The sequence below is a fragment of the Pteropus medius genome, unplaced genomic scaffold, assembly GCF_902729225.1.
Source record: "Pteropus medius unplaced genomic scaffold, Ma_sr-lr_union100, whole genome shotgun sequence".
NCBI lineage: Eukaryota > Metazoa > Chordata > Mammalia > Chiroptera > Pteropodidae > Pteropus > Pteropus medius.
This window is the reverse complement of record NW_024342467.1, coordinates 25512898-25538929: the sequence shown is the minus strand read 5'-3', so window position 1 is coordinate 25538929 and position 26032 is coordinate 25512898. Positions and strand designations below refer to the sequence as shown.

At 54.7% G+C, this 26032-nt stretch overlaps 1 protein-coding gene across 6 annotated transcripts in view; it reads right to left on the bottom strand.

The window, feature by feature from the left end:
• Positions 1-26032, bottom strand: part of GRB10 (growth factor receptor bound protein 10) — a 123254-nt gene that overhangs the window by 37802 nt on the left and 59420 nt on the right. For 5 of the 6 annotated variants that reach the window (XM_039862819.1, XM_039862820.1, XM_039862817.1 and 2 more), the window contains one exon: positions 23382-23472. The exons of the other annotated variant lie outside the window; for it this stretch is intronic. In XM_039862819.1, the coding sequence (XP_039718753.1) occupies positions 23382-23472 (91 nt within the window). The remainder of the gene's footprint in view (positions 1-23381; positions 23473-26032) is intronic. 6 annotated transcript variants of the gene reach the window in all.

Below are 26032 nucleotides of genomic sequence, written 5' to 3'. Positions count from 1 at the left end.
ACACCCCTACGTCCTAGTCTAACTGTGCTTACGCTACCGTTAGTGTCTCTTATTTGTACCCCAATACATTCTAATAATACCGACTCCCTTTTGTTCTGCAATTTCGGGACCCGTCACTTTTTAACAACATGGCAAATAACAGCTGAGGCTGACTCCATGTTGCCGGTCACGTATTCACCATCTCATTTGTCCCCCTCACAGCCCCACGTGACACCCACTTAACGAGCAAGGGGCTTAGGGCCCACGACAACAAAACGTTCACCCTGCCAAAGGCGACAGCCCCTCGCTGGCAGGACGACAGGACACTTGCTGGGAACAGCTGGCCCCGGCCCCGGGCTGTGGCGTTCTGTTTCCTGCTCTCTGACTGGGGTTGACGGCGGTGCCGCCGTGGGGAGGGGGTGAGGGGCGAGGCGGCCGCCGCCTGCTCTGTGACAGAGCCTGGCACGCGGCAGGCACTCGGGGAACGCGCTTCTCAGCTCCGCTCTCCCATTGATGCCACACAAAGCCACGTGAAGTGGAGCCCGTCGGCCTGGCTTATGCAGAGGAGCAGGCCTAGGGGAATGAAGCAACTCGCCCGGGATCACACGCGGGCTAAGTACCGTCCCTTGAATTTGAAAACGAGTTTTGCAGCTACCAATCTGACCTCACCAGGTGCGTGCTCGATGAATGAGCTCACAGATCTTTCCAGAACACGTGGCCCTCCCTGCCTCGCCTGCTCCCCACACAACAGCCTCGGCTCCCTCCTCTCACGAGGCGTCAGGGCACGAGAACAGGACAAAGCGAAAAGCGACACGTGCCCAAAGGAGGCCTGGGAGCCGAGACGCCACGGGGGAGGCCTGGACAGATCACACAGGGCCCCGAAGGGTACGGACACGTGGAGAGACGGAAGCCCCCTGAAAGAGCGCAGTCCCCTGAAAGAGCAGTGGCGAGACACCAAGGCCTGCCCGGCGCAGTCTCTGCCGGAACTGAGGACAGAGGCCACGGGCACGAGCTGGCTGAGGTAGAGTGGACGGGGTCGGGGGACCCGGGCTGGGGGGAGGGAGGCGTGGAGACAAACCCAGAGTCCCGGCTTGGGGAACTCAGTGAGCAGGGCCCTGCCTTCCTCGGGCTGTGGGAAGAGGGTGCTGTTACAGGTCTGGGTACGAGCGGTCAAACAGCAATCCCGTGGCCAGATATTAAGAGGGCGGAAGTGCCAAATTAATAATTAAAAATTACCATGTCATCAATAATTAACCTATCACGTGGGAGGACACCAACATCAGCCAGCAGACTCCTGGGGACAGGGGCAGGGGTGGGTGGTGGTCAGTGGGGAAGAGGAGTGGACAGAAAATGAGGACCCTGCAGGGGCAGGCACACATGCCCACGGTCCCCTGTCCCTGCAGGCTATGTGGCCTCAGACAAGTCCTCACTCTAAACTGGGGAAGCGGCACTCGGCAACAAGAAAAATCGTGGGACGACCGCCCACAGGGAGCCAGCGCCACGTACCGAGGCCTTGGCCATTCGTCTTCCGAGGAAAGGTGTACGTTTACTGGAGCTCACAGATCTGGGGCTCCAGGAAAGTTCTAGGGTGCATCCTGGACACCGCTCTCCCCCATACTCCGATTTAGCTCATAGCGACATGCTGGTTGCTTAATTTAAGCTCTGTGAAACAATTACGTATATGTGCTACCCTGACTCACCCTATGAACAACTCAATGTTTCTGTCTTAATGGACCATTTAAGAATCAATACAGGGTGAAACACAGAGTTCACTGTCATTACGGAGTGGCCTTCTCGAGGCACCATGGTGGCCTGGGGGCCACGGACAGGCTGGCCGAGGCGGAACCCCACAGTGTTCATGCAGATGCATTTTGTACTTGCTTAAAAACAGGAGAAGACCTCGCAGAATACAAAGGCCCGTTTCCATCGCTTTCAGCCTGCTTTAGAAATCAAACGGGAGACAGTTCTTGCTGACGGATTTCTTCCGAGAAAAAAAAAAAAAAAAAGAAAAGAAAGTCTCGACTCCATCAGGTGGAGTTCCGTTTGAGTTATTTTCTTCCCTGGCATTTCTGGTTGACCTCGGCCGTGCCCACCCACGAGGGCAGCCGCCCTGTGCCTCCTGTCCTTCCCTTGTGCTGCTCCTCCCGGCCACCCAGGCCGGGCCTGGGTCACACCTCTCTGCCGTGGAGCCACTATGCTTTCCAGAACACAAAATAATTTTGACATTATTCAAAGTAAATATTAAAGGTGAATCGGAAGCCGGAGTATAAACGCAATGCACATCCTCACCAAATGCCTCTGAGGTGAATTCTTTATAAATCGACTTTCTACTTTAATGTATTTATGACTCTGTTACACATGGCCGGGTTAATCTGATACCAAGCACTTAGTAGGTTACGATTTTCAAAAATCAAGTCCAACCACTGTAGTAGCGTGTTTCAGACTTGGCTATTTTCCGTAGCCCTTAGAGCAGAAGTAAAAACTTTTTAAAGAACCTAAAATCTCCTGCTGTAGAGCACACTTCAAAATTCCTGCACGAGCAAGCAGCGTTTGTTAAGACAATGCAATCATTCGTGGGCATCTGATTTCAGGTAAACTTCGTTAAACTCCAGTGAGGACTCAGGATGGAATCTTCCGAACAGGGAGCGTGCAGGGCTGATCCCAGAGAAGCCACCTCTCCGTGTGGAAACTGGCCCCGCATGACGGTGTCGTTACTGAGAATCGCCGAGCTCCGGCAAACGCTCCACGTGGCTCTCGGGCCTCGTGCCAGGCCATTGGGGACAGCCGTGCGCCTCTCCCTGCGTGCGGCCTCCGCGTGAATCCGTGCGGATCAATAATCAGCCACTCGTCAGGCGTCTCCGCAGGGTCCCAAGCGGGAGAATCAAATACCCGGGGCGTTAACACACCGAATGCTTTTCTGGGCGTGAACAGAAGATTAAGCGACCGTTCACCGTGAACTTGGCGCCACGCTTCCTGTGGGAAGGCACCTGGGCGGGGGTGCCGTGCGGCAGAGAGAGTGGGTTTTTCACTGAAATTTCACTCCACACGGATTCCCAAGGACGTATTTACTGCACAAATATAGGTCAAACAACACGGTGGTAAATCACATTATTAATAGCTACTTTCCTTCCTAGAACAACCCAACCTAAAATGGGGCACTGACTTCTGTCCCAAATATCTGAGTGGCTCATCTGATCTCGGGGTCACATGTGCGTCTCCCTCACTGTCATGAGCAGACCGAGGCTCCGTGAGTTCTCGAATGGATGGAAACACAGTGAAACCAATTTACGTTTGGCTCATAAACTATTCTGGGGGAATCTCTTCCATAAGCCAAGCCAGGAAGGGGCTGGACAGTGCCCAGCGGGAGCGCAGGCACAGAGGACAGTCGACCGCAGAGAGCCCCGAGCGGCGGCTGCCCCCGGCCTCCCTCGCTGCGCCTGCGAGGTTCACAGCACCTAGTAGGTCCAGCGTCTTCTCTAAGACACTGAAGAGGACTGTGGGTCTGCTTTCCCGGACTGTTCTGGCACCTGAAAGAGATGCCGTTTGTGCCGTGTGTCCACGTTCCAGCCCGACCGTCCACGTCAGCATCTGCTGACGGCACGGCTCGGCTGCGAGGCAGGGCGGGGTCCGCTTCGTGCCTGAACCCAGTGAGAGCGGATTCAGTCCCTGCGAAGAATAAGACACGGGGCTTGGGAGGTCGAGATAAAATAAATATGTATTTTGCTCTTCCTCCGTGGCTCCTGGCACGCAGGTCCCAGGCCCTGGGCGGGCTCGCGAGGAGGCAGAGTGACGGGAGCAGCGTCTGGTATGATGTTTGGTCTTTGTTGTTCCTGAAACAGCGCCAGACAATTCGCAAAAGTGAAAGGAGCCTCCTCTCTTATTCATAACCAGCTCCGTTCCGCCACGCCCCAGGTCACGCTCGCGGGGTGGCTGTGCGAAGCCCCACGGGACCACAGGACGGGCGCTCTCAGCCAGGCGACCACCGAGGGACCGGAGGGGCTTCGGCTCCGCCCTCCCAAACTGGGGAGGAGAGAGGGGCCGGGACTGGATTCATCACAAGTGGCCAGTGGTCTGGTCCCTAAAACCCTGAGGGACGTGGCCAGGGACATCCCGGTGCCGGGAGGGCATAGAAGCCCCGGGCCTTCCGCAGGCCACGCGCCGTGCACCTCTGCTGTCTGGCTGTTACTGAGTTAAACCCTTTTATGAAAACTGGTAACGCAGCACGTGAACCATTCTCCTGAGCCGTGTAGGCTATTCTAGCGAAAGGTCCAACCAGGTTCAGCTAGTGTCACTCGAGCTGAACTGTAGGACACCCTGCTGGTTTCGGAGACCTGTTAGCGTGCCCGCCTCCCTGCCCTCCCGCCACCCCATATCTGGGGTACAGAAATGTTCAATGAAAGAAGAGAAGAAAAATGGAGTTTACAGTACCTGATAAGTCCCAAACATACGTGCGAACGCCGAGTTCTCACGCATTTCTACCTGGACACGAAATAAAGGTCCTGCCTGCAAAAGCATTTTAAACCTAGACCACGTTTCGTTGGCAAGCTACTTTTGTTGACCTCTAAGCAAGTAAAACCTTGAGCAAATATAACTCAATATTCAACTGCAATACCTTTAATATTCTAGCCTCACGTGTTGCAATCGCGTGTATTTAATTTTTCATATATAGAGCTGTTTGGACACAAGGAAGCAGAATGAGAAAGTCAAATATTACACTGTTACAGTATTCTTCCCTATCCTTATTCAGGATATTTAACGATAATCAGCAAATATAAAAGCCAATCACCTAACCACGGCTCCAAATACAAATGTATCTTCTAAATCATGTCATCAAAAAAAAAAAAAATAGAATCGATGCTTTACTTAAGTGGTTACTACAGGAATAAAGGCAGGAAATAAAAGCCCTCGCAGTCTGGCTGCCTGCACACGTGAAAGCGCACACACATCCACGTAAACACTTACGGAAACACACATAAACGCGCTGGCTCCACATTCGCAAGGCCAGACTTTTCAGTTCACGACAGGAAGCTCCCTTCCCCGTCCTCTGTGCAAAACGGTGTCTCCCCTGCACCCAGCCCCCACAGGCGACAGCGACTGCCACGGTAGATTCTCTTAGCTGAGAAAATAGACACCCACAACCCGATTAACGGGCTGTCAGGCTGCATGCGTGTGCTTTTCATTCCGACCGTACACATCTGACGGTCCTGCTTCCACTTTCAGGGCAGATGCTGGGCCCCTCAGCCACCTGGGTGGGACCGTCGCCCCAAGCATCCTCAGGGTCAGCCAGCGGGTGAACGGGACACACGCACAGGTGTGCACCCTGGGTACGACACACACACACACACACACACACACCCTGGGTACAACACGCCTGGACAAAGCTAAAATCCACAGCACCCTCTGGGTGTGCCGAGGCCAGTTTTCTCCTTGCTTTGTGCTGACCACGGGGTCAGTGATCTTTCTGGAAGCCTTTTCCCAGCCCAAGTGCAGGACTGTGCACCGGGAAGCTGCACGCCCGGTTCGCTCTGTGCCCGGTTGCCGTGGTGAGCTGGCATCTTCCTGTTATTTCGGGGTTCCATCCGGACCTCTCCGAGGCCAGCCCGGAGCCGGCGGTGGGTCCGGGTTCCTACGAGGTGGCCGTGCAGAGGACGCAGAGCGCGTGGCCCTCTGAGCCTCCGCCGTCCCGCCGCCTGCAGCCTGCCGTGCTGGAGGCTCCACGTACCACACGCGCCGTGTCCGAGGCAGCGCCGTCCTCAGCAGCTGGTGCTCCATGGGGTCCGAGTCCACGGCCGTGGGCGAGAAGCTCCGATTGGAGCTCCGACCTCTTTCCTTTCAAAAAGAAAATGGCTTGTTCCAATGGCAGTGCGCTTGGCCGCGCCAGCCGGCTAAGAGGGCGTCAGGTCCATGTCAAGCCACCTCGGGCTGACCGCGAAAGCAGAGGGGCTCTTCGCTGAGCGCCTGGAACCCAAGGCAGCCACCCTGGACCCCCCGCTTGCCGTGCGGGTCGCACCCTACATCACTTCCTCCTGAGAGTCAGGGCTCTGTGAGGATCCTGTACAACGGGCTCATCTTCCAACGACGAGTTTTAATTCTGTGTAGACTTCACTGGAAACAGAAAAGGCATGAAAACAAACAGCAAAAACTGGAATTGTCTCTTCGTTAGGGTGATGCTGAGCCAAATGACCACCTTTTCTAAAAAAAAGTATTATAGATCCTTTTTACACACTTAGCCAAGAACTTCGCAGAGCAGGTATTCTGATTCTGAGGGGACACCAATGACTTACGTGCACCTAGACCCCTTAAGGCCACTGAGGAAAACGTTAGCAAAGGCTTGGAGGCCAGTGGCCTCCCCAGACAGACAGGACATCGGCCTAACCCATACTGAACACCGTGCAGAGCGGCGTGATTCTCACGGGCCACCGGGCAGAGTGGTCAGCGGTCCCTGCAAAAATCACTCTAATTAGCCAGCCATTCCAAGCATTTCTGGGCTGAGCTGTCATGTCTTCTTAAGGGGCCCTGGATTCCCTGCGCCCTCCAGTCCCTTCTGGAGACCTCAGCCCCACAGTGGCCAGTCCTGGAGGGGGCGGGGGAAGAGGTCAGGGGCAGCTCCAGCTGAAGGAAAGCAGAGCCCCCACCCCAGCCCCCGAGAGGCCAAGACGCTTCTGGACCCACTGGCTGGGGAGCCAGGAGGCGCTTCGGCCCAGCAGACACACCCGGCGCCAGAAATTCTCCTAACATGCATGTCCCGACCCATCCAATTAAACGCTCTCGGGGGCATCACCTAAGGTAGCAGTCTGTACACCTGTGTGGTCACAGTCCTCTTTTACACTCTGGTTTGGTTGTAATTTTTCTACAGTGAATGTGAATTCTTTTAAATCAGAAATGAAGATTTACACTTGAAAATGAATCTGAATCTGAGGACGGGAGGCCAAAGGCATACGCGCCCAGGACTCAAGGGGCATCCATACACCTGTGCGCAGAGCGGCATCGTTCACAATAGCCGAGGCGTGGAGGTGGCCCTAGTGTCCATCGATGGAGACAGAATGCACTGTGTACCGCAACGTTACTGTTCCTTAAAAAGCAAGGACGTTCTGACACACGCTGTGTCACGGGTGAGCCTGGAGGACGTGAGGCTGAGGGAGACGAACCAGCCACGATAGGACAAATGCCGTCTAAGATTCCAGTACACGAGGTGCCCAGTCCTCAGACTCACAGAGACAGAACACGGGATGGTGGCCGCCGGGGCTGGGGAGCAGGTGAGGAGAGAGAGTTTAATGGGGGCTGGGTTTCAGTTTTGCAAGGTGACGAGACTTCCAAGGACGGATGGTGGCAAGAGCTGAAAGTGTGAATTTGCTTGACATCACTGAACTGTGCGCCGAGCCGTGGGTAAGCTGGGACATCTCGTTAGGTGTGTTTTACCACAATGTAAAAAAAAATAACAGTAAAAGCGTTTTGAAAGCTGGAGTGTTTAATGTTCTCAAATATGGTCACTGAGTCTTTGGCTGGCTAATCCAGCTGGGCATCTGTGAGGGACCCTCTACTCCAAACTGGCCGACGGAGACTGATGCCACCTGCGCAGACCCCCTGGCCAGTGCGCCCTGCGTCACGAGCCCGCTCCAGGGAGGCTGCCCAGCGCTCGGCGGCTTGTCCTCTGGCATCACCCTCTGGCGGACAGATGCTCCGCCCTCCCTGACACTGACCTCAGGCCTCCCAGGGCCCTCTCCTCGTCCCTGGCCCCTCCACCACCAGAGCTGAGAACTGGCGCGGGGCGGGCTCCTGGGGGCCATACGAGTGTGGCTGGGACGTGGCCCAAAGTGCCCGGTGCGGGGAGGGGGTCAGCTGTGCAGAAGAGTCAGAGGTCATTTCCAGAGGAGGAATAGTCCACTTAAGGGACGGGTGGAAGGATGCAGTCCGGGGGCAAAATAACATTCGGGAAAACCCCGGGCCGTGGAGGCTGAGGGTGAAGTGGGGCCCAGACACACCGGCTGGCGAAGGCCCGGGACCAGGCGGCGTCTTCCCTCAGCTGCACGGAGCATGGATCCCTGTTGCTAACAAACATCAGTTTTCAGCATTGATGTGGGGGCTTCTCCCCGGTCCTCTGGGCTGTGACAGGGAGGCGGGCAAACTTACCTGTGTTCACGTTACGATGGCTCGTGCAGAGCTCCGCCGCCAGTGCGGGCTGGCCGGGCCGAGCCGAACCTACAGAAACGTAGCGAGCAGGTCTGCGTCATCTCCCGTGGCTGTGCTGGCACATGTCACCCGCTTCCCCAGAGCAGCCAGTGGCCAAGGCTGGAAGTGGCCCAGAGTGCTGGCTGCAGTGACCCTCGGGGACGGAGGCCGGGCTGTGTCTCTCCATTCAGACAAGTTCCTGGTTCTTACCCCAGAGGCCAGGCGACAGCCCAGGAGACTGTGACACTCGGAGAAGAGATGCCACAAAGCTCGGGGCGGGTCTCAGGACCACAGGTGGCCGTCCTGGAGGCCAGACAACTCTGCCTCGAGCACAAGAGCAAACAGCAAGAAAGTGAGGTGACGATCATGTCATCGCTCGCTCTGGACTGGCTTCCAGTGAGATTTACGTTTTAAATCTGTGTTTTAGAGAACTGCAGAATATTCCTATCCCAAAAGATAAATAAACCAATAAGTAAGGAAAGCTACTCAGTTCTGCCAGTGATTCTGTTCGCCAAAATTCGAGACCTGGCACCTGACGACGCCCAGTGAACATCACCCAGGGAGGAGCAACGATTTGCCCTCTTTCTTGCATTTTATATGCCATGTGGTCACAGGAAAGCCCTGAACATCACCCGAGCTTCACCCAGGTCTTTTAAGACGGTTGTATTCTGCACGGGGAATGTAGAATACATTCACCCAGCAGCGACACTCGGCCACGGACTCGGCTGTGCGATCTCTATTTGGTCTCTTAGAAGGAGCTGGGGAGGGGGCAATGGGGACAGAGACATACTCGGGGGATAAAGATGGGCTACATCTTCCTCCCCACAATTTAATGTTTTTTTCTCACCCTTCTGACTGTGATAATTACAGCTCCTATGACAGCATCGTACCTCAGGAAGAAGGCTGCGTGCAACACACTAGATACGTATCTTCTTGTTCCGGAAGGTTCTCATTTTCCATCAACCCTACATGTTATTCGAGAGCACAGGGGCTGAAGGGGGAAAATCGGGGCCGGCTCGCACTGCGTTCTCAAAAAAGGCAACTTTTAGACGTTAGTTAGACACCGGGAGTCTGCGTCACCCCACTGAACGCTGAATGCTCTAGGAGTCTGTGGCTTTAACTCCAAAAACGTAAAGTCCGTGCACGTGGGACTTTTCCGTCCTTCAACAAAGTTACTGAGCACCCAGCGTGCTCCAGGGACCGGAAGCACAGATGTCACCCAAAGGGACGGGCTCCGGCCACCGAGACGGCCCGCAGTTTCAGGGGCCAGCTCTGCAGAGGACCACGGGGCTGAACGCAAAGCAGCAGGTCAGCGCGTGAAACGGTCTCCGCCTCCACGGAGCAGTAAAACCCGCTCCGGCTCGGCGACGACTCGTGGGCAGACGGGGCGGGGGCCTGTGGGAGGGCGAGCTGCCCAGGACGGGGCCTCTCAGCGCAGGGAGGGTCCCCAGACCGTGCCTCTCGTGAGGGGCTGAAGCGAGCTGGATGACGGGGGCAGAGGAGGCGGCTTCAGAGAGGGCAGCCCAGGGGTCAGGAGCGAGGGTGTCATGCCCACGACCCACGGCGGGGTCTTAAAACCAGAACTCTGCGTACAGGCCGGACAGGACAGTCAAGTAGAGGACACGGCTGGGAAGAGCCAGTTTCTGAGGCGTCGGGATGTGGAGAGTCAGTCCAGGAGGACGGGCCACAGATTCCAAGAAATGGCAGATCTCCCAGAACTGAAATGCCCAGGAGAGAGAGGCTGCTTTCCAGGATGTGGATGGAAACAGCCTTTCAGCAGAAAGACGGGGCGTTGGGATGGGCGGGGGCCTCGGCCCGTCCCTCAGGGGCCTGGCCAGCGGGAGCGGTCACCTGGAGGCTGGTTTGTGACAGCCGGCTGGCTTCGTCCTGAATCCACAGCTTTGGAGTCAGGTCGGGAAATGAAGGGAGCCCCAAACTGAGGGCCTACGATTCTGTGGATGATTATTTTTCGATGCACAGAAGTAACAGCCGGAGTGTGAGTGGGACCTTCTGGGCGGCCGCCCAGGAGAAGGGACACCCACAGGAGCCCCTCTCAGAATGCCAGTCCGACAGACAGGAATTCGTACAGAGCAGCTTCGGAGAGATCGGTCCCACGGGCCGGACCCGCGTCTGGTTCTTATCCTCTCTCGTTATATGGAACGCGGCATTTACGAATGAGGATAAGCGACAGCGGCCACTTGCCGGGCATCGCAGAGTGTCGGGCACATCTCATGACTCGCGCCGTTTCCGACCCTGTCAGACTCGCCGAGTGGGCGACGGAGAAGCTGAGGCACAGCGCCACTCGGCCGCCCGTTCCGGACCTCTCGCTTCCTCTTGCATCTTCGTTCCCATGGCCTCTGCTTTTTTCCTCAGTGGACTTGAGTTTCTGGAAGGCTGGAGCTGCACATTCTTACACCTGCGATGCATTTTCTAATTCCACACCTGGCGCACAGTAGGTATTCAGTAAATGTGCAAATGGCGTCACCAGCCTCCAGGAGTCAAGCTGCAGAATCTTCCAAAACTCCGGACGGCCAGGCCGAGCTCTGAAACACGCCAAGGCGGCCGAGTGGCTGCTCCTGCATGTCCCTGGAAAGAGGCCCGCCGGGCAGGTTGCACGCAGGCCACAGGCTGAGAGATGCCAGGCCGTCTGCTCCCAACAAGGGACGGCTGCTGTCCAGGAAGGAGGACTGTCCTGGGCACAGCAGCTCCGTGCAGGAAGCACTCGCGAGCCAACCCGAGCACCACAGTCCTCCCTGGTCGCCCCTGGGGCTCGGGAGGCGTGGACAGACCCAGACCTCCCGTGCACGCTCTCTACCTTCCTCTGCACTCTCCCCATGCAGGGCCTCGCGGGGTGCAGCCGGCCTCCCGGCTTCGGGCACCACTAACTACCCCCTCCTTCGCTTTTCACAGCGTCCGTGACATGAAAGTCTGCTGTCCTCCTGGGTGACAGCAGCTTCCAGCCAGCACAATCAATCTCTCCTAAAACCGACGCCTTTGGTGCTGGGTTCTCCAGCAGAGCCCACACTGAGGCAGGAGGAGCTGACGCTTGGTGGGGTGCAGGCCCTGCCCTGGGGAGGACTCATGGTGGGGTGCAGGCCCTGCCCTGGGGAGGACTCCAGATCTAAACGGAAGGTGGAAAGAAGGGTCACGGATGTGCCGCTCGCGTCCCAAGGATAGAGTCTCCTAGCCCTTAGAGCCACTTCCTTTGACAAGCACTCCTTGTCTGCTGTGCCCCATGCACGGGAGCTGGTCCAGGGCAGAGACGAGAAAGAGAAAGCGTGGAGCGGGCGAGTGGCAGGGCCAGGGCACCCTCTGGGGCACCTCGTGTCATCCCTGTACCACGCCCGGCAGCCGACGGCTCAGGAATCGCGGCTCAGAGAGGTCGAGACACTGACTCGACATCACACAGCTATCGGCAGAGTCTCAGTTCCCACCCGAGCGTGGCTGAAAACATCAATGTCCTTTCGATTGTCCCCAAAGATTAAAAACAAAAGCAAGGTCTCAAGCAATGCAGAAATAAATCGGAAAGACACACACGCACCTGGCACACCCCGAACAAGGCACAGCGTAATGCAGTCTGGGGAGAAGCAGGAAGTCCCAGGGGAACACCCAAGAAGAGGTGGCTCACATAACGGGCCAGGGCAGAGAGGGGGCTGCGGAGGGGAAGCCGGGCCTGAGCTGGGCCTGGAAGGAGCAGGGAGCAGCCGGAGGTGTTGCTGGTGGGGCATCCGCAGACCACGGTCGGGCAAATGTTTCAGAAAAGCAAGCCGTCTACGCAGCCGGAGCCCAGGGGACGTGTGTGCGCGTGGAGCGTGAGAAGCCGGAAGATAGAAGGAACCCCCTCCCCACGGCCTGCTCCCCACCCTGCAGCGACAGAGGCCCGAAGGCGTCTGAGAAAGACCGTGGGGCTCCCAGACTGGGTTTTAAGAAAAAGCACTCTGGCCGCCACAAAGAATGTCCAAAAGGCACAATCGGAGAGAAAACACAAGGGAACCAGTGCCACTGAGAGGTGCCCCAAGGTAGGGAGCAACCATCGTGCTCTGGTGCGGACGGCCAGCTGGCTCGGTGTCAGCGGCTGGGTTCACAGACGCCAAGTCCCCAGGCAGAAAGCGCTCGCTGTGCAAAGGCGCTCGTAGCCATTTGCTGCACAAGTAGGTTGGGCGCCCAGTGGGGTTATTTTCCAAACATACATTGAGAATATAGCCGCAGTGGAAGGATTAGCCACCTGTGTCCCCATCTCCTCCAGTCCCTGTCCTCGCCCCCTCGAAAAGGTCAGGGCTATTATTAAAGGCTTTCTTGGTCAGAACTGAATCCAGTTGGGTGGTGTCGGTTTACCAGTTCCTGGCATGTCCTACGGGGAAGAGCAGAGGGCGGTGGCGGCCACCGGGCAGGCTGCTGGCGCTAGCACTGGGCACCCGGTGACTTAACTCCACTGCAACGTCTGCTCCTCGGAGGGGAGCTGCAGGGCTGACTGGACATGTGCACGTGGTGCCTGCCCACAGCTAAGGGACTCTGAATTCCGAGAACCTGCTGAGACAGCAGTTACCTCACCCTGGGCTCTGTGATACTCGCCATGGTAATGACAGTGACCCTCACCTTGCTTGGTCACTTCCGAAGGTGGCAGCACCTCTGTCCTGTAGGATGAGGGGTTATCTTTCCTCACGGAAAATCTCCAGCTTGAGATCTTCCTTTGGGGACAGAGTTTAAAACTGCGGAAGGAAAACAACTCGTTCCAAAAAAATATTTGCCTGGAACCGTGGCTTAGAAAAATAAGTAAATTTAGGTGAAAATACAATGTTCGATTTTAGGAGACAGCATATCCTGGTTTTCTCCCTAAGGAAAATACAAAGGTAATCCTTCCTCGCCAATCTAAATAATGAATTACATCGACATTGTACCCTGGCAATTCTGAGCGGCATTCAGACTTGCTCGGACAAAAAGCGCCACACATTCTACGGCCAATAAATGAAAAATGATTCACGGCTCGCGGCCGTGTCCCCTGGGCCTGGCGAAGCAACAGGTATCCGTTGAATGAATGAGTGAACCCATGAATGAAAGACACAGAAGAACCACGGAGCAAGAGGACGAAAAACCGACACTCGGGAGGAGCGGGAGGCGTCGGAGACAAAGCCCTCCATTGAGGGCGGACCGTCCTGACGGCTCGAGGAAGCAGGAAGCTCTAGCGGGGTCCAATTATCTGTCAAAAGGACACAGCCAGGAGTGGCGTGAGCTGTCAGGGAGTCAGGCAGCGGAGGCCCAGAAGACCTGAGACCTGGCAAATCCCCAAAGGTGACAATGGCTGTTTCAGTTCTGCTCCAAGTGCGAAGCAGGAAGGGCGGGGTCCGCCGCTCGCCCAGGACCAGGAAAGACAGAGAGGGGCGGGCGCCTCAATGCCTTTTTTGTCCCATTTTCCTCACGAAGACAAATGATCTTCCACGTGGGAGGACGAGTGAGCACAGCGGGAAGGACACCCCTCCGGCCAGGACAGGGGAAGTGACCAAGGGCATGGGCTCTGCGTGGCTGTTCCCAAGGACAAGGACACCTCAGTCCCTAAGGCCGAAGTCCCAGCCGGAGCCACGGGGTCACAAAGAAAGGGACATATGTGTGGACGTGATGAGGACAGGGGGCTGATCCAGAGGCAGGACAGCTCGGTGGTGAGCAGCACAGGTGCTGAGGGCCCCGGCCGGCTGCCACTCGCTCCGTGTGTCACCTCCGTGCCTCGGAGTCCTCCGCAGGACAGTTAGTGGATCCAATGGGTTCAAATGTGAAGCACAAGTTCTTAGTAGGCTAAGAACTTATTTTTATAATAAACGCACGAGAAACAGGACAGAGCCGAGAAGTCGTGACATGTCTTCCCGCTGGACTGAAATCTTCGCATTAGGCCGACGGCAGAAGCACCGTCCAGTGTGCCGTGAGCGCGTCTTTCTCTGAGGCGGACAGAGTGTGGACGCGGTTGCTTCGTGCGGGAAGGTGATAGGTGACTTTTCTCCGAGCGTTTTGCATCTCACCCCTAGTCGAAGGTGTGTAGGCATGGCGGCAGGTGAAAAACTCAAAATTAACTTTTCCTTGACACCCAGCCCGAGGCCAACATTCGTTACTATTCAGGATTTCGTTGAGAATTTCAGAAAGAAAAAAAAAATTATCTTTGGAAGGCAGCGTAGTTTTACTGTGAAGAAACGATCTTAAGGACTTTCAGTTACCTGTGCGTGTGCGCGTGCGTGTGCACACGTGTGTGACAAACGAGGAAGACGCTGAAGACGTCCTCGCGGGTAAACGGTGGGAGACGAGGTGGACGAGGGTGTCGCCGGACGCTGGCGTGGGCGTGGTTCAGAGAAGAACGAGGGGACCCGCGCCGTCGCCTCGGGGGGCCCCACGTCCCGGCTCGCCATCCCGCACCCAGACGCTCCCGGCGCCCCAGAAGCGGCGCCGTGGGGAAGGGCGTGCGGCGGGCGCTCAGGACTTTCGCGGGCTCACGCGTCTTTCCGGCACGTGAGTTCACAGCTCTTTAAACAGTGACCTACTAAAGACAACTGCGGGCAAGCGCTGCAGCAGAAGCTTCGCGATGAGCGAGACCCGGTCCTCACCCGCGAGAAGCACGTGACGTCAGGAAAGGGGGGCGAGGGACACACGCGGGAACGCTCGCGGGCGCACGCTGGAAGTCCCCCCAAATCATCCCAGACTTATCTCGAGTTGGGTGGACTTGGCTTTGGTTCTAACGTTGTCACCGCGTGACCTCCCCGTGACTCCTGGGCAAGCTACCCAGCCTCTCTGCACCAGTTTCCCCAGGGGCAGCTCCGACGGCCGGCTGAGGAAACACGCAGGAGGCTTTCGCCCAGGATGCCGCCATCATCATCACGGCCGGTATGAGTTTTCACAATAATTATGCAAAATGGGAAGACGCGGATGAAGACCCTGAACTGCGAAGCGGGTACTGACTCGTCCGCTGTCACACGGCATCGCTACGAGAGCCGAGGGACAGGAAGATGGCGGCCCAAAGCCTGGCTGCCCACGGCGCCTGGCGATGTTCAGAATGCCTCCCTGAGGGCAAACACCAACACGAAACCATTTCTCTCGACCTAGTCCACCTTCCTCCTGACGTTCTCGTCCGATCTTGGACTTTCCCACTTGGCGAGCGGACCGCCCGACGACACGCCTGGGCCTCCGAGCGGGCCCCGCCCCACACCCCCCGTTACTGGAAAGGAAGTTGGCATATGACAACTGTCCGCTAAGGACCAACACTTCTGGCTTAAGGAAAACCAAGAGGAGAAGCCAGTCAGGACAGGGCCGTGACAGGCCGGACAGGGCTGCGGAAGGCCAGGCCCAGGGCACGCTCAGGGCACAGTGCTGGAGTCCGTGTCACACCCGGCCAGCGCACCGCGGGTGACGTCCGAACACCTCTCAGAGGATGCTGCTCCGTGGTGCTCACGAGCGCTGACCGCCCGGGGTTCAGTCACGCTGACGTGCCCGGGCAGGTACACAGGTGATCGATCTTCCCGCGTGGACCTGGAGCCTCTTGCAGCGTCCCGGGCCATCTCCCATCTCTGCTCCGCGGTGCTCTGTGGCTGCTCGGCTCAGCGTCAGTGGTGGGCAGTGGTCACCGCCAGACACCGCCTGTTCAAAAATCACGACCCTCTACAACTTCGCGACATCTCAAAAAATACTGTCCAGGAAAAGCTGAACGGAACGGCCATGTTATTAAGCCGTTCCACGCCCGGCTACCTGCAGGAAGGGAAGCGGAAGCGGCCGCCCCCGTGTCCTCGCCCCCGTGTCCTCTGCCGCGTCGCTCATGGTAGTGAAAGGAGGAAGCGACCCGAGCACGCGCTGATGGACGGACGGGTAAACAAAACGCGGTCTATACGTGCAACGGAGGATGATTCAGCCATAAAAGGCACGAACTTCTGACACGTGCCACAACCGGGATGAACCTTGAAAACATTACGCTGAGTGAAATAAGCCAGACACATATTATATGATTCCACTTACATGAGGTAACTAACCAGAACCGGCAAATTCAGAGACGGAGCAGAACAGAGGTTGCCAAGGGCTGGGGGGGGATCACTGCTTCATGGGCAGAGTTTCTGTTCGGGGTGACAGGAAAGGTTTTGAAATAGTGATAATGACCTCCCGACACCGAGAACATAAAGTGATTAATTTTATATGTTATATATGTTTTAACCATAATATATATATTTTGGAAAAAAAAACTGTCGAGAGCAATTCCGGCTTTTACAAAACCACGCTCTTCCAAAGGGAAATGCGTCTCTTCCCTTCGGTGTGCTGCTAGGAACTCCGTGAGGCACGTTTAGCAACTGTCACACAAAAATAAGCTGCTTACATTAGGAACGAACTAATAAAAACCAGAGCAATAAATCCTCTTTGCCAGAGGGAAGGAACGGGTCAAGGAAAGTCACAGCCCATCTTTTATGCTAAACATCAAGACCCTTGCAAAGAACCAGCCGAATCCAGGCCCGACACGTCATGCAAACCCAAGGCCTGTAATCAGAGCGTTTGATGATGCCCTGAAGATTAGCGAAGGACGAAAGAGCAGACTGTATCTTTGTCAAACTCTGTCCCGTGTCCCAAGGCCGCTGGCCGAGACGGCTCTGGGTCAGGCACAGAGACGATCTGGGAAGGGCCTGCGAGGCGGGGAGGAGGGCTCCCCAGCCTGCTCGCTGCAGACACGCAGGCTCAGGGTCCGCCCAGAGGCAAGATGGACGCGTGGCACGTGGACGCGGCAGAAGGGAGCTGTGCTTCCTGCTCCGCGCTGCAGACCTCATCGGCCTCCTCCGCTCCGGCCGAGTCGGTTTCCACGTTTTCCAGGCGCGGCGCGGGGCCAGCCCCAGATGCAAAGGTGGCCCCTCTTTTCTGGGAACTGCCTGCTCAAGCTTTCTGCCAGTTTTCCCTTTTGATTGTTTCTCTTACTTATAGGATTTTAAAAAATAAACCGAGCCTACGAATCCCCTGCACGTTCTACGCACGGCAGATCTTTCTTTCAGGCTGAAGTGTGCCTTTGAGCACGTTGAATGCTGTCTGTAGAGAAATGTGTGTCTGTGACGTAGCCACATTCATCATGTTAAGTCTCACTTAGGAAATTCTTTGCCTGAGGGCAAAGATTCTCGCTACTCATTAATTCCTGTGGTTCAAAAAAATTTTCTTTAAAAAACAACATTTTGTTTTTTCCTTGCCGTGATTTAGTGGACCTGAAATTGATGACGGAGCACGGTGGGGACCCCGCCACCCCCGCCCCGCAGGAACGGGCACGGCTCCCGTGTGGCTCCTCCGGGCCGTGCAGAGCTCGGCGTGGGGTGTCCTCCCCGGTCCTCTGGTCGATTTGGCCGCGAATCAGCAACACGCCCTTGTACTTGACTCGCCTCCTATACCACAAGGCTTGCCATGGGCAAGGGCCACCCCCAGTCCATACTCCCCGCTCTTCCGATGTGTCTCGGCTGTTCTGGGCTTCGTGTGTCTGTCTTAAAGTTAGGGACTATCTGTCAAGTCACACCAAAACTCTCCGAAATCTGGTTTTCCCTGCATTAAAGCTGAAGATCGTTTTGTACGCCGCCACCATTTAAGTCTTCTGATTTCTGATCACAGAACAGGCCTTTTTTATGTCCTTTGGCGACCTCTTATAATGTCAGGCAATCTAGGTGAATCTCTCCCAGAGACCTTATGATTTTTTTTTTATTATTATAAGTGGGATTTGCATCGTTGTGTCAGGTAACCGTGAATTTTATCTGCCATTCTCACGTCCTATCTGCCAGCCTGAAGCACCCACTCGTTCTCATTTTAAAAGCTTATCCGTGTATCCGTGTGGATTTTCTAGCTGAATAATAATGTCGTTTGCAGATGGGCACAGACTCCATTTCTCCCTTTCGCTGTTTGCACTTCCGTCTCTTTGTTTGCTTGTTCTGTCACTCTGGCTACGACCACTGGTGACAGCAGGCATTCTCGTGTGATTTCCGAGGTCCACCAACGGATGCTGCCCGTTCTGACGGAGACACTTTCAACAGGTTACAGGGGTTTCTTTCCCGTCCTGCTTTTTAAGAGTTTTCTCGTAATCGTTCATTTTGTATCATATAAGTGGAGAACTGTATTAAATATTCTTTTCGTCTCTGGAGAGATGGTCATTTTTCTTCCTTTAATCTTTGAACGTGTTAAATGTGTTCGCAGTCTCGCAACGGTAAAGCGGCCTTGCATTGTTATAATAAGCCCAACTTGGTCATAGCGCTTGTTGGTTTTATGTTTTATCTAAACTGCTAAATTGGATTTGTTACTGTTTTACAGACTTTTTGGTTACATGTTAATATGTAAAATGGGCCTATATTTGGATTTCTTGTACTGTCTCTTATAAAGCTCACATACACTATAAAGAGAGCGGGCGCGGGGGGTGGGGGGGTGGGACTGTCCTCGGCCTCGGCCCCTCCAACAGTTTACATAAAGAGAAAACTTATTTGTTCCTTGAAGGTTCCGTGATGCTCATCTGCAAACCGCCTGGATATTTTTCAGGGGACGGCACTGAACTGACTCCACTCTTCCAGATATTTCTTTATTAAGACTTCAGTCCTCTGAGAGGCAATCATGTTTTGTTTTTCTCCTTCAACTACTCTTTTTTATTTCTTCAGGATGCTCTACAAACTTTTGAGTGTTCTCTACACTACTCCCATCGTCATGTAATGTTTAATTCGTATTACACAGAGGAAACAGCCTTGGTTTTCTTAGGTAATCTCTAGGTTATTTCTTCTTTCAAATGGCTCTGTTTTTTTTTTTTTTTAATTTTTTTTTTAAGACTTTATTTTTCTTAGATCAGTTTAAAGCTTACAACAAACTCAGGGGGTACAGAGGTCTCCCACGTACGCCGTCCCCACACAGGCGCAGCCTCCCCACCATCAATGTCACCCACTAGGATGGCACTTTCATTAAGGATGAACCTACAGTGACACATCGTAGTCACGCAAAGACCATAGTGGACCCCAGGGTTCGCTCTTGGTATTGGACATTCTAAGGGGCTGGACAAACTTCTAATGATATATGTCCATCATCACAATATCATGCAGGGTATTTTCACTGCCCTAAAGGTCCTCTGCGCGCCCCTCATCATCCGTATCCCACCCCACCCCTGGCCACTGCTGATCTTTTAACCAGGTCCATACTTCTGCCTTTTTCGGAATGTCGCCGTACAGCTAGAATCATAGCGTGTGGCCTTTCCAGACTGGCTTCTTCCACTTACTCATATGCATTTTGGACGCCTCCACGCCTTTATGGCTCGATAGCTCATTTCTTTTTAGCGCTGAATCTTATTGTCCGGGCGGATCACGGTTTATTCGTCCATCACCTACTGAAGGGCATCTTGGTGGCTTCCGAGTTTCGGCGATTACGAAGAAAGCGTCCGTGCACATCCACGTGCAGGTTTTCGTGAGGACGTAAGTTTTCATCTCCTTCGGGTCAACGCCAAGGAGCGCCATTGCTGGGTCGCACGTTAAGGGCGTGTTTAGTTTTGTGAGAAGCCACCGGAGTGTCTTCCAAAGTGGCCGCGCCGCGCTGCAGTCTCCCCGGCGGCGAGCGGGGTTGCTGGTGCCCCACGTCCTCGCCGGCGCCGGGTGTCGCAATTTTGTTTTCATATTTTTACAATACGTCGTCTGCCTCCCTCACATTCTCACATCATGGGCATGAAGTCGCGCGCGGTTCCCTTGCTTTGTCGTGTTAACTCTCCGACGTGCTCTTCTGGGGTCTCTCTGTGCGCCTCTCTTTGTGCGGGGTGTCTGTGCTCGAGGTGTGCGGTTTGGGTAGATTTTACCAAAGACTGGCTTTTGATTTCGTTCCCGACGACTGATACTTTCTTCGACATTTTAATAAGTTCTGATCTGAATTTCTGTAATTACGTCCTTCCACATTCCTTAGACTTATTCAATTTTCATTCTTCTAAATTTCCATCTTCCTTTCTTTCGAAACTTAGACGTTTAGTCTCGACTTCCATTTTGGCGGCACTGTACGGCCATCGACCGGCGGCACGTCCATTTTTCCTGCATTTCTAAGCAGTCGATACTTTCGCGGTGTGTTCCTGTCTAACCCACGAGTGGGGCAGAGAGTGTGCTAAAGTTTCCACACGCGTTTAAAATTTTTTCAAAAATGTGCTTTTGTTTGGCCCTTCCCCCGCTGACTTCTGATTTAATCACTCTGGGTCAAAGACCGTGGCTTGCATGAAACAGATTGCTTAAATTTTAGCACGGCTTTCTACATATAGTCAACTTCTTTAAAAGCACCCGGGTTTTAGCAAAGAGTCCAGTGCGTGTGCGCTGGGGGCGGACTCTGCGCCTTTCAGCTCGGGGCGCCCTCACGAACCGCTCCCACCGCCTCGGTCCGGGCCCGGCCCTTCCTTTTTCTCAGATCATATGCTTCTTCCTTTTCTGCTCTTGACGTTGGTGTTGTTCTTTGCTTTCTGGTTTTTGTTTGTTTTGTTTTTTAATAAAATGTAGATTCCCTTCTCTCTTTTCCTGCTAGGCTGGAAACTACAGAGTCCATGCATATTCCTTTAGTAATTACAGTCAGTATTTTAGCTACACCTTATATTTTAAAATACGTAACTAAGTAGAGTTTTGTGTGTGTGTGTCGCCTCAAGTTACTTTACATTCTACTTCTCCGCACCGGGGTCTTATGATGATTTAACCACTCGGCAGACGAAGCCCCGCTCCGGGCGGGCGCGCACGTGCATCCCAGCGTCCGCCTGGTTGCAGTTTAACCTCCTTCAGCGGTTTGTGCGGAACAGAAGGCAGGACGCTGCGCCCCGTTTTCCGCGCCCCGTGGCCCCCTGCTCCTCGCCTTTCCCAGCACCCGCATCCCCTCCCGACGCGCACATCCTAATCGTTCTCCTCGTGAGGACTGCCAGTTACCGACTTTCTGAATTTTTGTCTGAAAAAAAACAAAACAAAACCATTTTTGTTTGTTTCTTTTGCTTTCAGGAGCTGCTGGTGTACAATTCTAGCCGGGCAGTTGTTTCCCTCGGCCCTTTGAAAATCCTGCATTACCTCCTGGCATTTACTGTGCCCAAGTCAGCTGTCAGTCCCGTGGGTGTGCCTGTGTTGGAAAATCTGTTTTTCCCCTTTAGATTTTTCTCCCGTCTTGTTTTCTGAAACGGTGCTAAACGCTTTCACATGTGAAGCACTCCTCGTTTTTTTTTTTCCTTCTAGTTTTGGAGCGAGGTGCGGGGGCCGTCTCTTCAGTGCTGGCCGGTGCTCGGCCAGCTTCCCGCCGCTTCCCGCCGCTGCCCCGCGCCGGGCCCCCCATCCATCTCCTTGCCTCGCCTCTCTGTCTCCGTGTCCGTGTCCAGTGGCCCGATCGTGTTTTTCCATGTCTCTCTGTGCTGGAGGGAGGTGACTGCAGCTCGTTAATTCTCTTTAGACCGAATCTTGAAATGCCGGTAACTAAACATTTCATGCGCCACATTTCCAAGGGGCCCGCCCTCACGCCCACCTGTTCCTGCCTTGCTGCTTCCCGCTGCGTGTCGCTTGGTGTCTCTTACAGACTTTCTTCTGTCATCCGTCTCCCGGAGCGTTCCAGGCGGGGGGGCCGAGGTTTGCAGACTCACTTGGCCGTGCTTTGTTTTCCCTCCCGCCCGGCCCTGTGTGGCGGAGGGGGTGGAAGGTAGGACGCCGAGGCTGGCGGGTCAGCCCCAGCTCGACAGCTGTGCCCGGCTGCCTGGCCGTGGGCTCACATGTGCTGTTCCCAGGGCCTTTCAGCAGCAGGGGGGGCGCCACCCCGGCTCCGGGCTACGTGCGCCGACCTTGGCCCTCACCACTCCCGGGGACCCAAGTGCCATCAGTGCTGCCGAGGCCCCACAGCCCGGTGGGCACTGGCGTCGGCCGTGCCCCCTGCTCTGTAGGAATGTCTGCCCGCGTCTGAGCCAGCCGCGCCCTTCGGGGGCCCTGCTTCGTACGCTGTGTGGGGGGTTCTGAGGCCTGCAGAGAAGGCGCCCCAAGTCCTGGGTGCCCTCCCCGGGGAGGTGGAGCCCGGGGACCTGAGCTCAATGTAAAGGCAGGGGGGTCCTTCGGGCGGCTTCAGTGCTGGGCCACATCTGACGCCGGCTTCAGCTGGAAAGGGGGTTAGCTGCAAAGCCCGTTGCTCCTTCTGTGCCACAGAGTCCCCTTAAGGGCACGACCTGAGTAGCTGTGGCATCCGTGCAATATTTGAACGGACAACTTAAAGACACAGTATGAGAGAGAAGCTTTAAAAAGTTCTTACAGTGCAGCTTTTTTCTGACTTTCTGATCAGGGCGTTAACGTACCTTTTATATGAACGTTAATACCGAAACGTAGGTTATTTTCATTTCAGCGAGACCATCTGCAGGCAGCGAGACGTCATAAATTACAGTTTTCCTACATTTCGGAGCCAATACTCACAAATCAACGCTCTTTTCCTTGCATCGTCTCATTTGAAAGTTTTCTAAAAGGTGACCCCAAAAGTATGCTTGACGCAGAAAGTCCTGACTGCATTTAGCAAACTACTTTTTCTAGTACCCGAGAAAACTTGACTGCACGCTCAACTCCCGCTTTCATTTTCACTAAAGTTTAGTCTTTTTCTCCTCAAGCAATGAAAAAAAATCTAATCATTCTCATTCCCAGCGGTTCAAATCCTTCAGTTTCTTCTACTTAAACTCTTCAAAACTCCCAGCGACCAGCCTCGTGCACTTTTCCCTGTTCCGCCCGGTGATCAGAGGCCAGTTCCCCTTCCGGGTTCGTCGCCCCACAGCAGAGCTTGCATTCAATGCGAGACTTAATTTCCTGACCCCTGACCCCTCTGGTCTCCTTTATTTCTTTCCCATGAGGACGACCCCATCAGAAATTAACCAGAAGGAAAAGAAGGAACTGTAGAAAAGCAGAGAGTCACGGAGCGTTACACACACACCACCGGGCTGAGTGTGAACACAGACACGCCGAGACCGAACGGAGGTCACAGGGAGGAGCCCTCCAGACCCAGTGTCGAGCTGCCCTTACGTGGGGTCGTGGGGTCACTCACATGAGACCGATTTTTAAGTTTTGCTCACTCAAGTCGGTTCATTGAAAGGAAATATATGAAGATCCCCCAACCAAGCATTTGTTTTCCTGTTTAAATCTGGTTTCCTTTAAGGGGAAAAAGGCTAAAACTTTCGTACACTAGCGACAAGAACGATTTCTGAGAATGCGACGTCCTAGCACGGTCGCGAGGCTGAAGCTGGGACCCCAGTTTCCGTGACTGCTCACCTTGGTGACTGGCACGCTGGTCGGACCGGGCTGGGGGGCTGGATGATGCCAGGTTTCCGGGGCTGTGAGCAGAGGTCTGCTCCGCCTGGTCCTAGAGGGGACAGGAGCAGAAGGCTCGGGTCAGAAGGCGCGTGTCACACTTGCCCACATCTGCCACCCCCAGCGTTTCTTCTCTTCCCCTACTTGCTTTCCACGTCTTTGCTTTGTTTACTTTTAAAGGACAGTCATTTGAAATACGCTGTAACAGAGAAGTCGATCGTGAAAAGGCACAGCCTGCCTGGCGAGACAGTTAGAGGAAAAGTCACTTTCCTAAAGAGCAATTCGAGAAGAATGACTGTCAAGGGCAGGATTTAAGCAACGAATATGAATAATTAGCATTCCATGGAGCACATGCACTTTCTGTAACAATTACAGGTCCTCGGGCCCCGGGCAGCCGCGGGTACAGACACGTCCAGGGGCTGGTTTATTACTGGCCACTTCCGAAGGCAGCGAGCGCTGTGCGGCATTTTTTACACGCCAGGAGGAAGATGAGAATTTTAAGCAAAAGTTGTAACAGCAATATTATCACCGAGCCCACAACTCGAGAAAAACATTTTCGTGGCATTACAATCAAGCCAATAAAAGCTACATCGAAACGTGGGACACCAAAACGGGCCTCTTAGCATGGACACAATAGCTTGTGACAAACTATGAGCAGCGATGAGCTTGGGTTGTGGAGACACCACTGTTCTCTGACACATTTAAGAATCTCTGAAATGTTCACGATGCACAGGTACTACTTCCGTAATTAGGAAGCTTTTAGAACTCGACCAAAAGCATGAGATACGCGAGGAAAATCTACGACTAACACACGGTGTGGATGACAAAAGGGGCCGCACACTAAATCCAACGAGCTCAGGGGAGGCCGGCTGCTGGCCCGACAGACTCACAGACCGAAAGTGACCACGCAGGTTGAGCTGAACAGATAAATTCCTAGCTAAAGGCAGGCATGGCGGGCAGTCACGTCCTGGGCCTGTAGCTTCCTTGACAAAGGTCAGTCTTTACCTTAAGTGAGCCTGTCTGTTGTCTTTGTGCATCTAAGATAACATACCTTTGAAAGGTCAAAGTAATCTTCTCCAGGCCCGTCGGCAGAGCAGAGCCACAGAGCCCTGCTATCATCTGTCCCCCTCGGCCATCTCCCTGTGCCGTAAACATTAACCATTCGCTACCCTGCCCGCGTCCACGTAAGAGTGAGGGTCCTCCATTCTGCTCTCTACCCCATCCCAGAGATTCGGCCACTGTGCTTTCCCCGCCCACCCCCCACCCGCCGCCATCGAGACCCCCGCTTTGCCTCTTTCTCTCCTCGATCTTGAATGTGTAAAACGAGCTGCGATACTGCCATTCTCTGGGGCATTTTCTCGACCCGTTGGGAATTCGCTTCCCAGCATTTGTCATCAGTTTGGCTCAACTAAACTTGTAAAAATACTCTACAGTCTAGACGTTTCTTCCGCCGACCCCCGTCGTTTAAGTGCGGGACAGTTACCTTCAGCAACTCCCGTCTCTGCCTGGGCAAAGGGACCTGCTACGGGTGACACTCCGCCTGCGTGTGGGCAGCGGCGCTCACCCTCATCATGCCGACGAGGACACTACGGCAGGGCACATCACGTCCACCCCGCGGTACCCCAGCCACTGAGGGGCAGCCCAAGAAACTCAAAAAGAGGAAAGCACAGTTATTTTGACAAGGTGCTCCATTGCCCACATGCTCCCCGGCTAGCGTCAGAGCCTTCGCTGCCAGATGGCAGGAGGGGATGGACCGACGGATGGTGACGGCTCCTGGGAGGCCATGGCCTGTGGGCAGACAGGCGCGGGCCTGGTGGCGAGCATGGGGCAGGAGGTCCAGGCAGACTCACGGCCGTCCGCCGGAAGGCAGAAGGCCGCCGCTCGCTTCCCGGGAAGGCACAGCTGCATTGTCACCTCCCTCCAGAAAATCTGGGGGACCCAGGCCCAGCCCTGGACGGGCAGGGGGCGCTGGCACTTCCTTCCCACTCACTTAAAAAGAAACGGCTTCTTTTTGTTTTTAGTCACAGACGTAACACTATAGATGTGCCGATCATGAAAATCTAGACGTTAAAATAAAGTATGAAGAAAGAAAAACTAGGAGGAACCTCGCGACTCTCACCCAGGCACGTTGTCCTGTTTTCAGTCTGTGCTTTTAGGGAGGAAAAAAACGCACACACGTCGTGTAGATGTGTGTGCAGCGTTTGAATTATTTATGGAGCGTATATATGATATATTTGAATCACATGGGGGGTACACACGATTTAAGAGCGGAATCATAACCAACTGTATGACATGTATTATGTTTTAATCTTTCTGAAGTTTCCACGGCAACCAACACCCCCCCCGCCCCCCCAAGCACTCTAGCTGTGGGGCGCTCCAGGAAGTGGGCGTGTGACCCAGTCTCTGCCATTAGGACCCTGCTGGTGAACACAGGGCCGTGAGGAACGTCTGTGTCTGACGAGGAACGGGGAGGCGGCTGGCGTGGAGGACGGGGACAGGAGGGGCGGTGGTCGGGACCGGCTCGGACTTGATCGGGACGGTGTCGGGACTGAGTCGGGACAGGGAGGGACGGCAAGTTGGGGACTTGAGTCGGGACGAGTCGGGACCGGAGT